Source organism: Colletes latitarsis, chromosome 12 (genome assembly GCF_051014445.1).
Source record: "Colletes latitarsis isolate SP2378_abdomen chromosome 12, iyColLati1, whole genome shotgun sequence".
Taxonomy (NCBI): domain Eukaryota; kingdom Metazoa; phylum Arthropoda; class Insecta; order Hymenoptera; family Colletidae; genus Colletes; species Colletes latitarsis.
In genome coordinates this window covers 25,824,239-25,842,700 of record NC_135145.1, presented here as the reverse complement: position 1 = coordinate 25,842,700, position 18,462 = coordinate 25,824,239, and the positions used below count along the sequence as shown (strand labels likewise).

The 18,462-nt window shown below is 29.5% G+C and overlaps 1 protein-coding gene across 2 annotated transcripts in view; it reads right to left on the bottom strand.

Annotated features, from left to right (window-relative positions):
• The window catches only part of LOC143348956 (proton-coupled amino acid transporter 2), a 72,798-nt gene that overhangs the window by 20,785 nt on the left and 33,551 nt on the right, over nucleotides 1-18,462 (bottom strand). For both annotated transcript variants that reach the window (XM_076779743.1, XM_076779744.1), the window contains exon 3: nucleotides 11,890-12,006. In XM_076779743.1, the coding sequence (XP_076635858.1) occupies nucleotides 11,890-12,006 (117 nt within the window). The remainder of the gene's footprint in view (nucleotides 1-11,889; nucleotides 12,007-18,462) is intronic.

Genomic DNA, 18,462 nt, shown 5'->3' with positions numbered 1-18,462 from the left:
ATTCCTATTAAACTTCCAAATCAACGCCCTCTACAACAGAATTTATACTAAACACACCAAAAACGTGACAAATTTCGCAAAAATATTCATACTCAATTTTTTGATGAAGAAAAAAAATTTCAAATCGTTCTAAAAAAAATACTGTCGGTTTTGGGGGTCTATTACAATAATTTTTGGTCATTAGGCATACCCCCGAAATCCTACGCACTTTTGAGAAAAAAATTGTTTACCAATGTGAAATCAAAAATGGTTCCCTAAAATTTGATGCGAATCTTTAAAAGGTCACAACTTCTGAACGGATTAGGCGATTTTAATGTTCAAAAAGCCAAACTACGCGTATTTTAGTGCAGAATATGTAGAAATTGCAAAAATATCCGAAAAGTTGATTCTTCACCCCGCAAAATAAGAAAAACCCCATAAGAATGGTTCAATTTTCAAACGGCCATAACTCCTACAATAGTAAAGCTATCGCATTGAAATTTTTTTGTAAAGTAGAGCTTATTAGTGACTACAAAAAAGTATTAGACAATTTTTCTGTAAGACGTCAAGTAAAATTATTAAAAATCGAAAACGAATTTTTAAGGAAAATCGACTGGGGGTAGGTGCTTCAATTTTTCCATGAATAAACAAAATTTCAAATCGTTCTAAAAAAAATACTGTTGCCTGCAGGGGTCAATTGCAATCATTTTTGGTGAAGAGTAATATTCCCGAAATCCTACTCATTTCCAAGAAAAAAATTCGAGAAGATGTGAAATTTTTCGACAAAATTAAAAAATTTCAAATCGTTCTAAAAAAAATATTGTTGGCACAAAGAGTCAATTATAATCATTTTTGGTCATTAGACATACCCTCGAAATCTTATCCACTTTCGAGAAAAAAAATCGTTACTGAAAATTTAATGTGAGATCAAAAATGGTTCCCTAAAATTTCATTTGAATCTTTAAAACATCATAACTTCTGAATGGATTGGACGATTTTAATGTTTAAAAAATCAAACTACGCGTATTTTAGTGTAGAATATGTAGAAATTGCAAAAATATCCGAAAAGTTGATTCTTCACCCCGCAAAATAAGAAAAACCCCATAAAAAGGGTCCAATTTTCAAACGGCCATAACTCCTACAATAGTAAAGCTATAGCATTGAAATTTTTTTCTAAAGTAGAGCTTATTAGTGACTACAAAAAAGTATTAGACTACTTTTCTGTAGGGCGTCAAACAAAATTACTAAAAATCAAAAACTAATTTTTAAGAGAAATCAACAGGGGTCAGGTGCCTCAATTTTTTGATGAAGAAAAAAAATTTCCAATCGTTCTAAAAAAAATACTGTCGGTTTCGGGGGTCAATTACAATCATTCTTGATCATTAGACATACCCTCGAAATCCTACTCATTTTCTAGAAAAAAATTCGAGAAGGTTTGCAATTTTTCGACAAAATTAAAAAATTCCAAATCATTCTAAAAAAATTATATTTAATTACAGGGGTCAATTGCAATTATTTTTGGTCATTACATATACCCCCGAAATCCTACGCACTTTTGAGAAAAAAATTGTTTACCAATGTGAAATCAAAAATGGTTCCCTAAAATTTGATGCATATCTTTAAAAGGTCATAACTTCTGAACGGATTGGACGATTTTAATGTTCAAAAAGCCAAACGACGCGTATTTTAGTGCAGAATATATAGCAATTCTAAAAATATTTGGAAAGTTGTTCCATAACCCCATAAAATGAGAAAAACTCCATAAAAATGGTCCAATATTCAACTGCCCATAACTTCTATAATAGTGAATGGATTGCATTAAAATTTAGAATGAAAGTAGAGCTCATAGATAACTACAAAAAAGTATTAGACAACTTCTCTGTAGGGCGTCAAACAAAATTACTAAAAATCAAAAACTAATTTTTAAGAGAAATCAACAGGGGTCAGGTGCCTCAATTTTTTGATGAAGAAAAAAAATTTCAAATCGTTCCAAAAAAAATACTGACGGTTTTGGGGGTCAATTACAATAATTTTTGGTCATTACATATACCCCCGAAATCCTACCCAATTTTGAGAAAAAAATTCCTTACCAATGTGAGATCAAAAATGGTTCCCTAAAACTTGATGCAAATCTTTAAAAGGTCATAACTGCTGAACGGATTGGGCGATTTTAATGTTCAAAAAGCCAAATGACGCGTATTTTAGTGCAGAATATATAGCAATTCTAAAAATATTCGAAAAGTTGTTCCGTAACCCCATAAAATGAGAAAAACTCCATAAAAATGGTCCAATATTCAACTGCCCATAACTCCTATAATAGTGAATGGATTGCATTAAAATTTAGAATGGAAGTAGAGCTCATAGATAACTACAAAAAAGTATTAGACAACTTTTCTGTAGGGCGCCAAACAAAATTACTAAAAATCAAAAACGAATTTTTAAGAAGAATTTAAAGGGGATGGACTGTCTACATTTCTCGACGAAAAAAAAAATTTCAAATGATTCCAAAAAAAATATGTTTGGCTACAGGGGTCAATTACAATTATTTTTGGTCATTGGACATACCCCCAAAATCGTAACCACTTTCTAGAAAAAAATTCGAGAAAGTATGATATTTTTCGACAAAATTAAAAAATTTCGAATCGTTCTAAAAAAATTACTGTCATTTGCAGGGGTATATTACAATCATTTTTGGTCATTACACATACCCCCGAAATCCTACTCATTTCCAAGAAAAAAAATCGAGAAGGTTTGCAATTTTTCAAAACAAAATTAAAAAATTCCAAATCGTCCCAAAAAAAATACTGTCGGTTTTGGGGGTCAATTACAATAATTTTTGGTCATTAGACATACCCCCGAAATCCTACTCATTTCCTACAAAAAAATTCGAGAAGGTTTGCAATTTTTCAAAACAAAATTAAAAAATTCCAAATCGTCCCAAAAAAAATACTGCCGGCTTTGGGGGTCAATTACAATAATTTTTGGTCATTAGACATACCCCCGAAATCCTACTCATTTCCAAGAAAAAAATTCTCGAAGGTTCGCAATTTTTCAAAACAAAATTAAAAAATTCCAAATCGTCCCAAAAAAAATACTTTCGGTTTCAGGGGTCAATTACAATAATTTTTGAGGGGGAGCCCATTGCGCTAGACCGTGTCGAGTGCCTTCCGGAGGCCTAGCAGACCTAGAACCGATCTTGTTCCATCTCTCAGGAAGCCTCATTATGTCCTGAGGATGAGTAGATGGCTGTGTCATCCGCGTGGAGGGCAAGTTTGGTGCTGGAGCCTTAGGGAATGTCGTCGATGTTGAATAGGATGGGGCCCCCAGGTGTATAGGAGCCTGGGGGGGTGCAGAGGGAGCCCTCACAGGATTATGTGTCTCCCTGTGAGCTAGTTTCGTACCATTTTGATTAGGTGGCTGTGGAGATTGAGGAGGTGCCCCATCGAGCTAGACCGTGTCGAGTGCCTTCTGGGGGTCCAGCTGAGCTAGAACCACCTATCCAGGTCTCGTTCACCCCCCAAGAGCAATGGCCCCCCTGGAGTCTTGATGTTTGGTGGGATGGTGGAATGTTTGGCTAGGATTCCAAACTGTTCTCGAATGAGGATGCTGCTATTGCGGTGGTGTGCATTCATTTGGACGAGCATTATTCTTTCCAATATCTTGCCTAGCAGGCTCAGCTAGCTGATTGGGCCTGGAATTACTTGGATTTGTTGGGTTTGGGAAGGGGGATGACTGTCTGAAGATGTGATAGAGGTGTAGTGTCATTCACTTAGCATACAACTTAGAATTCTTCGTTTCTGGGGGGTAATTTCTCGAATGAAAGAAGACGACTCTTTTAGAGACCACATTATCATACTTGGAATTCACGTCTTTATGAATTATTTCATATTGTGATTTTCATTAGCGTTAAGCATGCTCGCAAATTAAGGAAATTGCTCTGGCGCGTGACAGTCATACACGATCTGGCACGAAGGTTGAAAAGTATGTCCAGGCGTGCCAACAATGACGTTCTTATTAAAAAAGTGGACGATTTCGACCTCCATAATTGCACGATTTTGTTAAACGTTGAATAAAATTATGCAACTGTCTCATACATTCATTTTGGGAGTTTTTTCAAGTAACAAATGTCGAACTAAATGAAAAAGATTTCATGTTTTTGGTAATATTAATTATGAAAAATTGCACGAGTTGAAATTTTGTTAAATGTTTAATAAAATAATGTAATTGTTTCATACATTCATTTTGGGAGTTTTTCCAAATAAGAAATGTCGAAATAAATGAAAAAGATTTTATGTTTTTGAGAATATTAATTATGAAACATGGACAGTCACAGAAATGGGGCAAAAATAGTTTTCTTTAGTTCATTAAAAACACTATCAAATGATATTTTTCAGATAAAAGAATACCTTTAAACAAGGAAATGTTTGAGAAATCCAAAAACAGTGGTCCAATTTTCAAACGGCCATAACTCCTACAATAGTGAATGGATTGCATTGAAATTTAGAATGGAAGTAGAGCTCTTAGATAGCTACAAAAAAGTATTAGACAACTTTTCTATAGGACGTCAAGCAAAATTACTAAAAATGAAAAACTAATTTTTAAGGAAAATCGACAGGGGGCAGGTGCCCCAATTTTTCGATGAAGAAAAAAAATTTCAAATCGTTCTAAAAAAAATACTTTCAATTTTGGGGGTCATTTACAATAATTTTTGGTCATTAGACATACCCCCAAAATCCTAATCATTTCCAAGGAAAAAATTCGAGAAGATTTGCAATTTTTCAAAACAAAATTAAAAAATTCCAAATCGTTCCAAAAAAAATACTTTCAATTTTGGGGGTCATTTACAATCATTTTTGGTCATTACACATACCCCCAAAATCCTACTCATTTCCTACCAAAAAATTCGAGAAGATTTGCAATTTTTCAAAACCAAATTAAAAAATTTCAAATCGTTCTAAACAAAATACTGTTAGTTTTGGGGGTCAATTACAATAGTTTTTGGTCATTACACATACCCCCAAAATCCTACTCATTTCCTAGAAAAAAATTCTCGAAGGTTTGCAATTTTTCAAAACAGAATTAAAAAATTTCAAATCGTTCCAAAAAAAATACTGTCGGTTTTGGGGATCAATTACAATCATTTTTGATGAAGTGTCAAATTCACGAAATCCTACTCATTTCCTAGAAAAAAATTCTCGAAGGTTTGCAATTTTTCAAAACAAACTTAAAAAATTTCAAATAATTCTAAAAAAAATACTTTCAATTTTGGGGGTCATTTACAATCATTCTTGGTCATTAGACATACCCCCAAAATCCTACTCATTTCCAAGGAAAAAATTCGAGAAGGTTTGCAATTTTTCAAAACAAACTTAAAAAATTTCAAATCGTCCCCCAAAAAATACTGCCAATTTTGGGGGTCATTTACAATCATTTTTGGTCATTAGACATACCCCCAAAATCCCACTCATTTCCTACAAAAAAATTCGAGAAGATTTGCAATTTTTCAAAACAAACTTAAAAAATTTCAAACCGTCCCAAAAAAAATACTTTCAATTTTGGGGGTCAATTACAATAATTTTTGGTCATTAGATATACCCCCGAAATCCTACTCATTTCCAAGGAAAAAATTCTCGAAGGTTTGCAATTTTTCAAAACAAAATTCAAAAATTCCAAATCATCCCAAAAAAAATACTGTCGATTTTGAGGGTCAATTACAATAATTTTTTATAAAATGTGAAACCCTCGAAATCCTACTCATTTCCAAGAAAAAAATTCTCGAAGATTTGCAATATTTCAAAACAAAATTCAAAAATTCCAAATCATCCCAAAAAAAATACTGTCGATTTTGAGGGTCAATTACAATAATTTTTAGTCATTAGACATACCCCCAAAATCCTACCCATTTCCAAGGAAAAAATTCTCGAAGGTTGCAATTTTTCAAAACAAAATTCAAAAATTTCAAATCGTTCTAAAAAAAATACTTTCAATTTTGGGGGTCATTTACAATCATTCTTGGTCATTAGACATACCCCCGAAATCCTACTCATTTCCAAGAAAAAAATTCTCGAAGATTTGCAATTTTTCAAAACAAACTTAAAAAATTTCAAATCGTTCTAAAAAAAATACTTTCAATTTTGGGGGTCATTTACAATAATTTTTGATCATTAGACATACCCCCAAAATCCTACTCATTTCCTACAAAAAAATTCTCGAAGATTTGCAATTTTTCAAAACAAACATAAAAAATTTCAAATCGTCCCAAAAAAAATACTTTCAATTTTGGGGGTCAATTACAATAATTTTTGGTCATTAGACATACCCCCAAAATCCTACTCATTCCCTACCAAAAAATTCTCGAAGGTTTGCAATTTTTCAAAACAAACATAAAAAATTTCAAATCGTCCCCCAAAAAATACTTTCAATTTTGGGGGTCAATTACAATAATTTTTGATCAATATACCTACCCCCAAAATCCCACTCATTTCCAAGCAAAAAATTCAAAACAATCGAAACTTCAAACGTTAATAACTTTTTAACAAAGCCTCCATCAAAAAATTTCTATTCTCAATTTTCGTCTTATTTTGGCCCCCAGAATCCCCCATTAAAATTTCCCCCCAGTCTTATCCGAACACTCTGTATTATAGAAAGTTCAGATCCATGATCGAGGCGTTCTCGATCCTTTGTAGTCAGCTGTGAGAGCTCACAAGCAACGGTTAGAGCCCTTTACCATACTAACCGAGAATACAGTATGACTCAGTAGCATGAGTCATACCGTGTTCCGCCAAATTAGTCAGGTAGATCTCCAAATCGGTATGGCTGCACGTTTGTCAAGAAAAAAAACAAAAATTGCGAAAACCAGTCCACTCGAAAATATAAGACAAACACAAAACTCATTAAAAAGGAAATAAAATTCGAAAATAATAATATTAAACAATAAATATTAATTAGTTTCAATCTCTGGATTGGATAAGATAATCTTTCTGGAAAATTAGCAACCATTTTGAATAATAAACAACACATAATCAGCTGGAGAGATCCAAATCACCTAATTGAGTAATAAATCGATATAATTCGACAAATTAAACCATAATATTATCTCTATATCAATTATTATTGATATCAATTGCAAATTTAATTTTTGGGGAATTTATTAACGAAAATAGATCCTGTAATTGGGTATAAACAAATTCAAAATACACAATTTAGTCGAAATTTTATTTTATTTACTTCATTTTTTAAGAAAAAGTTAGAAGTTATAGAAAGTGACTGAATTTGTATTTTAATTAACAAAAAGTTATTTTTATTAGGTTAGTTACTGTTCAGATTTAAATAGAAACTGATGAAGAATTACCTAAGATTTGTTATAAACAAATAGTGTTTCTAGAGCAACGAAAAAGCAGAAAAGAATTCAGTAAAAATAGTAGTTAATTTTGTGTGGTGTTAATTAATCGATTTATCTTTGTTTTTGATAATGATTTGAGTGTGTTTTGATTGGGGGGAGGGGGGCTGAGGGCCACAGAAAGTGTGGGTACGGTACTGTTTGATTAGTTGAACCATCCAGCTAAATATATTTTCGATGTCTTATTTTTATCGAGAATTCTCAATTCCGCCAAACGTAGCTACGGAGTCCGCCATTTTGAATAATAATAAACGTACTAGGAAATGTGAGACACCCGTCAGGTATCGAAAATTGCGTTCCACGTGTTGGAAACGCTGTGCCAACAGAGAGGAATATTGTGATGGCGAATTGCGACAAATTGTGTCAAGGAAACACATAAAGCAGTGTCTCACAAAGTAAGAATTAGTGGACTGTATTTGCTTGAGTTGATATATTGAACATTTTAAGAGCGAGAATATAGAGGGTGTTGAGGTGGATATGGGGGAAATTTTAATGGCGGATTTTGGAGGCCAAAATAAGACGAAAATTTAGGATAGCAATTTGTTGATGGAGGATCTGTTAAGAAGTTATTGAAAAATTGAATTCAGAGATTTTTAATTGTTATAGAAAAATTATTGTTGGTTGCAGAAGTCAATTACAATCATTTTTGATGAAGTGTCAAATCCCCGAAATCTTACGCATTTCCTAGAAAAAAATTCGAGAAAGTATGAAATTTTTTGACAAAATTAAAAAATTTTAAATCGTTCTAAAAAAAATACTGTTGGCTGCAGAGGTCAATTGCAATTATTTTTGATGAAGTGTCAAATTCACGAAATCCTACTCATTTCCTAGAAAAAAATTCGAGAAGAAGTGTGAAATTTTTTGACAAAATTAAAAAATTACAAATCGTTCTAAAAAAAATACTGTTGGCTGCAGGGGTCAATTACAATAATTTTTGGTGAATAGACACACCCCCGAAATCCTACCCAATTTTGAGAAAAAAATTCCTTACCAATGTGAGATCAAAAATGGCTCCCTAAAATTTGATGCAAATCTTAAAAAGGTCATAACTTCTGAACGGATTGGACGATTTTAATGTTCAAAAAGCCAAACGAAGCGTATTTTAGTGTAGAATATGTAGAAATTCTCAAAATATTCGAAAAGTTGTTCCATAACCCCGTAAAATGAGAAAAACTCCATAAAAATTGTCCAATATTGAAATGGCCATAACTCCTATAATAGTGAATATATTTCATTGAAATTTTGGGGACAACTAGAGTTCATGGATACCTACAAAAAAGTATTAGACAACTTTTCTATAGGGCGTCAAATAAAATTATTAAAAATAAAAAACCAATTTTTAAGAAGAATCGACAGGGGGTAGGTGCCCCAATTTTTCGACGATATTAAAAAATTTCAAATCGTTCTGGAAAAATTATATTTAATTACAGAGGTCAATTGCAATCATTTTTGGTCATTACACATACCCCTGATTTTCTATCGAATTTCGAAAAAAAAATTCGAAAAGGTCTGAAAATTTTCTAGAAAATTCAAAAAATTTCAAATCGTTCTAAAAAAAATATTGTTGCCTGCAGGGGTCAATTACAATAATTTTTGGTGGACAGACCTACCCCCAAAATCCTACTCATTTCCTAGAAAAAAATTCGAGAAGGTGTCAAAATTTTCGATGGGAAAAAAAAAAATTCAAATCGTTTTGGAAAAATTATTGTCGGTTTTGGGGGTCAGTTACAATCATTTTTTATGAAGTGTCAAACCCCCGAAATCCTACTCATTTCCTAGAAAAAAATTCGAGAAGGTTTGCAATTATTCAAAACAAAATTAAAAAATTTCAAATCGTCCCAAAAAAAATACTGTCGGTTTTGGGGGTCATTTACAATAATTTTTGGTCATTAGACATACCCCCAAAATCCTACTCATTTCCAAGAAAAAAATTCGAGAAGGTTTGCAATTATTCAAAACAAAATTAAAAAATTTCAAATCGTTCTAAAAAAAATACTGTTGGCTGCAGGGGTCAATTACAATAATTTCTGATGAATAGACCTACCCCCAAAATCCTACTCATTTCCAAGAAAAAAATTCGAGAAGGTTTGCAATTATTCAAAACAAAATTCAAAAATTTCAAATCGTTTTAGAAAAAATACTATCAATTTTGGGGGTGATTTACAATAATTTTTGGTGATTAGACCTACCCCCAAAATCCTACTCATTTCCTAGAAAAAAATTCTCGAAAGTTTGCAATTTTTCAAAACAAAATTAAAAAATTTCAAATCGTCCCAAAAAAAATACTGTCGTCTTTGGGGGTCAATTACAATAATTTTTGATGATTAGACCTACCCCCAAAATCCCACCCATTTTCTAGAAAAAAATTCAGAACTTTAAACGTAACTTTAAACTTTAAACATTAATAACTTTCTAACGAAGCCTCCATCAACAAATTAATATTCTCAATTTTCGTCTTATTTTGGCCTCTAGAATCATATCTAACTTAACACGCTGTATAATCCAAAATACATTCTAATACTCATTATTACTAATTTCAATTCACAATTATTTATCTGACATCTCAAAAACAATTTAAAACAAAACATATTAACCACTACAAAATTATCGAAAAATCTTTTTCCATAAATACAAACAACCTACAAAAAAAAATTATGTTAAAAAGGAAGTGAAAACTGTGTTTGGTCGATCACTATGCTGAGATCTTAGTCATTATGCTACCGCCATGCTTGAAAGAGCATTGAAGTCACCAAAGGACAGTTACAATCTCCATTAAAATATCTCCACTCAGCTTCAAACATAACTCAAATACTATTAATTTACAAAAATTCACCGATTAGAATGTTTAGAAAAGGTTACTTCATCATTCCTAATTTTTCTAATCAATTCAAATAATTACCAATGGAATTATTATCGTGAAACTTAATTTATTTACAATTTTAAAGAATTGTAGCCCTGAGAGTTTTTTTATAGTAAAAATATGTTTTAAATGGGGTCTTTAAATTGTTTAATGGACTCGTGAAACTTAATTTATTTACAATTTTAAAGAATTGAAGCCCCAGAGAGTTTTTTTATAGTAAAAATATGTTTTAAATGGATCCTGAAAATTGCTAAATGGACTCGTGAAACTTAATTTATTCACTCCACTCAGCTTCAAACATAACTCAAATGCTATTAATTTACAAAAATTCACCGATTAGAATGTTTAGAAAAGGTTACTTCATCATTCCTAATTTTTCTAATCAATTCAAATAATTACCAATGGAATTATTATCGTGAAACTTAATTTATTTACAATTTTAAAGAATTGTAGCCCCTGAGAGTTTTTTTATAGTAAAAATATGTTTTAAATGGGTTCTGTAAATTGTTTAATGGACTCGTGAAACTTAATTTATTTACAATTTTAAAGAATTGAAGCCCCAGAGAGTTTTTTTATAGTAAAAATATGTTTTAAATGGATCCTGAAAATTGCTAAATGGACTCGTGAAACTTAATTTATTCACTCCACTCAGCTTCAAACATAACTCAAATGCTATTAATTTACAAAAATTCATCGATTAGAATGTTTAGAAAAGGTTACTTCATCATCCTTAATTTTTCTAATCAATTCAAATAATTACCAATGGAATTATTATCGTGAAACTTAATTTATTTACAATTTTAAAGAATTGTAGCCCTGAGAGTTTTTTTATAGTAAAAATATGTTTTAAATGGGTTCTGTAAATTGTTTAATGGACTCGTGAAACTTAATTTATTTACAATTTTAAAGAATTGAAGCCCCAGAGAGTTTTTTTATAGTAAAAATATGTTTTAAATGGATCCTGAAAATTGCTAAATGGACTCGTGAAACTTAATTTATTCACTCCACTCAGCTTCAAACATAACTCAAATGCTATTAATTTACAAAAATTCACCGATTAGAATGTTTAGAAAAGGTTACTTCGTCATTCCTAATTTTTCTAATCAATTCAAATAATTACCAATGGAATTATTATCGTGAAACTTAATTTATTTACAATTTTAAAGAATTGTAGCCCTGAGAGTTTTTTTATAGTAAAAATATGTTTTAAATGGGTTCTGTAAATTGTTTAATGGACTCGTGAAACTTAATTTATTTACAATTTTAAAGAATTGAAGCCCCAGAGAGTTTTTTTATAGTAAAAATATGTTTTAAATGGATCCTGAAAATTGCTAAATGGACTCGTGAAACTTAATTTATTCACTCCACTCAGCTTCAAACATAACTCAAATGCTATTAATTTACAAAAATTCACCGATTAGAATGTTTAGAAAAGGTTACTTCATCATTCTTAATTTTTCTAATCAATTCAAATAATTACCAATGGAATTATTATCGTGAAACTTAATTTATTTACAATTTTAAAGAATTGTAGCCCTGAGAGTTTTTTTATAGTAAAAATATGTTTTAAATGGGTTCTGTAAATTGTTTAATGGACTCCAGGCGATGTAATGGAGGAAGGAAACTTGAGTTTGGAGGTTATAGTACTCACGAGGTCGGATGGTTGACGGAAACGCCATGTTCGTTAGTTCCGCCTTCCATGTCGGCGCCCTTCTCGACCGCCAAAATGGGGTCCTTCGACTGAAATGCTCCGTACGTGCTGCCATTTCTGCGAAACAGATATTCCCGTTCGTCATTTTTCACCTTTCATTGTTTTTCCATACATATTAATCTACAATTACACGAGATTTTCTAATTAATAACGATTACTACCTTGAGCAATTCAACATTTGCTAGTTTAATGATAATTTCAATCCTGTTGTTTAATGTTTCTCGAAACCATGTTCTTTAATATTGGTTAAATCAATGTCAACCAGTGTTGAAACTTCTGATTAACAATAATCAATACTTTGTTGTTATTTAACAATAAACACAATTTTATTGTTATTTAAACTGATGTTGTAGATATTTCGTCTTGTTGAACGAAAAGAATTGTTCTTTTTTTTTAATTTTCAAGTATATTTGTTACAGAAATTATTATTAACTTTGTTGTTATTTAACAATAATCAATACTTTGTTGTTACTTAACAATAAACACAATTTTATTGTTATTTATACTTATGTTGTAGATATTTCGTCTTGTTAAACGAAAAGAATTGTTCTTTTTCTTAATTTTCAAGTATATTTGTTACAGAAATTATTATTAACTTTGTTGTTATTTAACAATAATCAATACTTTGTTGTTACTTAACAATAAACACAATTTTATTGTTATTTAAACTTATGTTATAGATATTTCATCCACTTCAAAGAAAACAATTTTTCTTTTTTTTAATTTTCAAGTATATTTGTTACAAAAATAACAATAAACAAAACTTGGTTGTTATTTAACAATAAACACAATTTTATTCTTATTTAAACTTATTATGTAGACATTTCGTCCACTCGAACGAAGACAATTTTTTCATAATTTTCAAATATATTTGCAATCTGTAACAAAAATAACAATAACCAAAATTTTCATAAAAAATTTAACAATAAACAACTTTCTCATAACTAATATAATTACTATAAAAGTCTCGTCACATTTAGCTTTTGAGATCAACTAATTTTCTATTTGTTTATCATTGAAAACATTAAGAATCGCAAAATCAATATTGTTTACCATTTTTAATCTTTTAAATCTGCCCATTTAGCAGATCCTTTGCTAGCAAATTTGAATGGATGTCGAAAACTTTTATTGTTTCGTTTATTGTTAAACAACAACAAAGTTAATAATAATTTTTGTAACAAATATATTTGAAAAATAAACAAAAGAACAATTCTTTTCGTTTAAGAAGTCGAAATGACTATATAATAAGTTTAAATAACAATAAAATTGTGTTTATTGTTAAATAACAACACAGTTTTGTTTATTGTTAAATAACAACAAAGTTAATAATAATTTTCGTAACAAATATACTTGAAAATTAAGAAAAAAGCCATTCTTTTCGTTTAAGAAGACGAAATGTCTACAAAATAAGTTTAAATATCAATAAAATTGTGTTTATTGTTAAATAACAACACAGTTTTGTTTATTGTTAAATAACAACAAAGTTAATAATAATTTTTGTAACTAATGTACTTGAAAATTACAAAAAAGACAAATTCTTTTACTTCATGAAGACGAAATATCTACAAAATAAGTTTAAATAACAATAAAATTGTGTTTATTGTTAAATAACAACAAAGTTAATAACAATTTTTGTAACAAATATACTTGAAAATTAAAAAAAAAGCCATTCTTTTCGTTTAAGAAGACGAAATGTCTACAAAATAAGTTTAAATATCAATAAAATTGTGTTTATTGTTAAATAACAACAGAGTTTGGTTTATTGTTAAATAACAACAAAGTTAATAACAATTTTTATAACAAATATACTTGAAAATTAAAAAAAAGGATAATTTTGCAATCAATTAACGTTTTGACTTGGAATTGGAACGAAAGTGTAAATGTTTATTGAGAAGAACGTCGCAATAAGCGATTCGCGTGCAATGGCGTCACGAAGTCTACGATAGAACGCAGAATGGTAATCGTAAATCTCGCTAACGACTGGTTTGACGTTCATGGGAAAAGGTAGACGTAACTTTATACAGAATCGAGTCGTTAGCGTTGCATTCTAGTTGCACTTGTTGCGACTAGTCTCCGGTTTCCGCGATACAGAGCCACTCGATAATTAGAAATCTCATTAGTACCTTTGCATCACACGAATTTACGATATCAAGATTCCAGAGAAATTCTACTATTTGACACAATTTTTACGAAATTACTTCCCATTAACGTTCTACATCAGTGGTTCTCAATCTGAGGTACTAATTTTAAGTTTTTATAAATAAATTATAATAACTTTTTCAATTGAGATTTACGAGGTTTATTTGAACATTCTTCGGTGAAATAAACTGACTGAATTATGTGTATATTAACTTTAAATAACAACAAAGGTTTGTTTATTGCTATTTTTGTAAGAAATGTACTTGAAAATTAAAAAAAAGAACAATTGTTTTCTTTGAAGTGGATGAATGTCTACGTGATAAGTTTAAATAACAATAAAATTGTGTTTATTGGTAAATAACAACAAAGTTTTGTTTATTGTTAAATAACAACAATGTTAATAATAATTTTTGTAACAAATATACTTGAAAATTAAAGAAAAGAACACTCCTTTTCGTTTAAGAAGACGAAATATCTACAAAATCAGTTTAAATAACAATAAAATTGTGTTTATTGTTAAATAACAACAAAGTTTAGTTTATTGTTAAATAACAACAAAGTTAATAACAATTTTCGTAACAAATATACTTGAAAATTAAGAAAAAGAAAAATTCTTTTCTTTTAAGAAGACGAAAGATATACAAAATCAGTTTAAATAACAACAAAATCTTGTTTATTGTTAAATAACAACAAAATTTTGTTTATTGTTAAATAACAACAAAGTTAACAATAATTTTTGTAACAAATACACTTGAAAATTAAAAAAAAGAACAATTCTTTTCGTTTAAGAAGTCGAAATGACTATATAATAAGTTTAAATAACAATAAAATTGTGTTTATTGTTAAATAACAACAAAATTTTGTTTATTATTAAATAACAACAAAGTTAATAATCATTTTTGTAACAAATTTACTTGAAAATTAAAAAAAAGACAAATTTTTCTCGTTTAAGATGACTAAATATCTACAAGATAAGTTTAAATAACAACAAAATCTTGTTTATGTATTAAATAACAACAAAATCTTGTTTATTATTAAATAACAACAAAATTTTATTTGTTGTAATTTTCATAACAGATTGCAAATTATAAAAAATAATATTTTCTCTAAAATGGATGAAATCTCAACAAAATAACTTTAAATAACAAAACAAAAAATTTAGTTTATTACTATTTATTATAACAAAAATTGCAACCATACTCGAAACTAGTAAACAACAAAATTTTGTATATTGTTAAATAACAACAAAGTTTTGTTTATTGTAATTTTCATAACAGATTGCAAATTATAAAAAAAATTATTTTCTCTGAAATGGATGAAATCTCAACAAAATAACTTTAAATAACAAAACAAAAAATTTAGTTTATTACTATTTATTATAACAAAAATTGCAACCATACTCGAAACTAGTAAACAAGAAAATTTAGTTTATTATTAAATAACAACAAAGTTTTGTTTATTATAATTTTCATAACAGACTACAAATTATAAAAAAATTATTTTCTCTAAAATGGATGAAATCTCAACAAAATAACTTTAAATAACAAAACAGAAAATTTAGTTTATTACTATTTATTATAACAAAAATTGCAACCATACTCGAAACTAGTAAACAACAAAATTTAGTTTATTATTAAATAACAACAAAGTTTCTTTTATTATAATTTTCATAACAGATTGCAAATTATAAAAAAATTATTTTCTCTAAAATGGATGAAATCTCAACAAAATAACTTTAAATAACAAAACAAAAAATTTAGTTTATTACTATTTATTATAACAAAAGTTACAACTATACTCGAAACTAATAAACAACAAAATTCTTTTTCCATTAAATTGTTTAAAAATGAGAAGATTGCAGAGTGAAAGGGAAAAAGAATCCTAAATTAGAAGCATACTTAAAAATCCGTAGATCCTGGCTTTCACTTCCGGTTCACATCGAATTATCAAAGCACAATCGATTTAAATCGCTCGAAAATTGCTCGCTAATTCGGTGAAAATTAGCAATTTCCAAGCAGAGAAAACCCGTCGATGATGGAATAGAATGCATCGTAATAAATCATATCGAATAGAATGCATCATGGTCGGCGTAGTATAGTTGCACGAATGAGTTGCAGCGGTGAAAGTGACAGTCTAGTCTGCTCTTTATTGCAAGACCTGCATCCTGTATCTGATATTAACATTTCAAGGTAAACACCCTTTATACTCGTCAGAGACGCCATTTTAGAACGAACAAGTATTCTATACAGTGACACGAGGCAGTAAATTTTTCAACTTTTTACGCTTTGAGTATCATTTAGGAAATAAGTTGAGATCAAAAATGGTTGCCTGATATTTCATGCGAATCTTTGAAACGCCATAACTTCTGAACGGATTGAGCGATTTTAATGTTTAAAGAGGCAAACGAAGCGTATTTTAGTGTAGAATATGTAGAAATTGCAAAAATATTCGGAAAGGTGGTCCTTGACACCGAAAAATAAGAAAAACCCCAATAAAAATGGTCCAATTTTCAAATAGCCATAACTTCTATAATAGTGAATATATTTCAATGAAACTTTTTTCTAAAGTAGAGCTCTTAAGTACCTACGAAAAAGTATTAGACAACTTTTCTGTAGGACGTCGAATAAAATTACTAAAAATCGAAAACTAATTTTTAAGGAAAATCGACAGGGGGTAGGTGCCCCAATTTTTCGACGAAGGAAAAAAATTTCAAATCGTTCTAAAAAAAATACTGTTGGTTTTGGGGGTCGATTACAATAATTTTGGGTGAATAGACATACCCCCAAAATCCTACTAATTTCCTAGAAAAAAATACGAAAAGGTGTGAAATTTTTCAAAACAAAATTTAAAAATTTCAAATCGTACTAAGAAAAATACTGCCAGTTTTGGGGGTCAATTGCAATAATTTTTGGTCATTAGACATACCCCCAAAATCCTACTCATTTCCAAGAAAAAAAATCGAGAAGGTTTGCAATTTTTCAAAACAAAATTTAAAAATTTCAAATCGTTCTAAAAAAAATACTGTTGCCTGCAGGGGTCGATTACAATAATTTTTGATGAATAGACCTACCCCCAAAATCCTACTCATTTCCTAGAAAAAAATTCGAAAGGGTGTCAAAATTTTCGATGGAAAAAAAAAAAATTCAAATTGTTTTGGAAAAATTATTGTCAGATGCAGGGATCAATTATAATCAGTTTTGGTCATTAGACATAGTCTTGAAATCCTATCCATTTTCGAGAAAAAAATTCCTTACCGAAAATCTAATGTGAGATCAAAAATGGTTCCCTAAAATTTGATGCAAATCTTTAAAAGGTCATAACTTCTGAACGGATTGGACGATTTTAATGATCAAAAAGCCAAACGACGCGTATTTTAGTGTAGAATATGTAGAAATTTCAAAAATATCCAAAAAGTTGATTCTTGACCCCTCAAAATAAGAAAAACTCTATAAAAATTGTCTAATATTGAAATGGCCATAACTCCTATAATAATGAATATATTTCAATGAAACTATTTTCTAAAGTAGAGCTCTTAAGTATCTACAAAAAAGTATTAGACAACTTTTCTGTAAGACGTCAAACGAAATTACTAAAAATGAAAAACTAATTTTTAAGGAAAATCGACAGGGGGTAGGTGCCCCAATTTTTCGACGAAGAAAAAAAATTTCAAATCGTTCTAAAAAAAATACTGTTGGCTGCAGGGGTCAATTACAATCATTTTTGGTGAAGAGTAATATTCTCGAAATCCTATCCACTTTCGAAAAAAAAATTCGAGAAGGTGTGCAATTTTTCCAAAAATATTAAAAAATTTCAAATCGTTCTAAAAAAAATACTGTCAGTTTGGGGGGTCAATTGCAATCATATTTGGTCATTAGACATACCCCCAAAATCCTACTCATTTCCAAGAAAAAAATTCGAGAAGGTTTGCAATTTTTCAAAACAAAATTAAAAAATTTCAAATCGTTCTAAAAAAAATACTTCCAATTTTGGGGGTCAATTGCAATAATTTTTGGTCATTAGACATACCCCCAAAATCCTACTCATTTCCAAGAAAAAAATTCTCGAAAGTTTGCAATTTTTCAAAACAAAATTCAAAAATTTCAAATCGTACTAAAAAAAATACCGTCAATTTTGGGGGTCAATTGCAATAATTTTTGGTCATTAGACATACCCCAAAAATCCTACTCATTTCCTACAAAAAAATTGTCGAAAGTTTGCAATTTTTCAAAACAAAATTAAAAAATTTCAAATCGTTCTAAAAAAAATACTCCCAATTTTGGGGGTCAATTGCAATAATTTTTGGTCATTAGACATACCCCCGAAATCCTACTCATTTCCTACAAAAAAATTCTCGAAAGTTTGCAATTTTTCAAA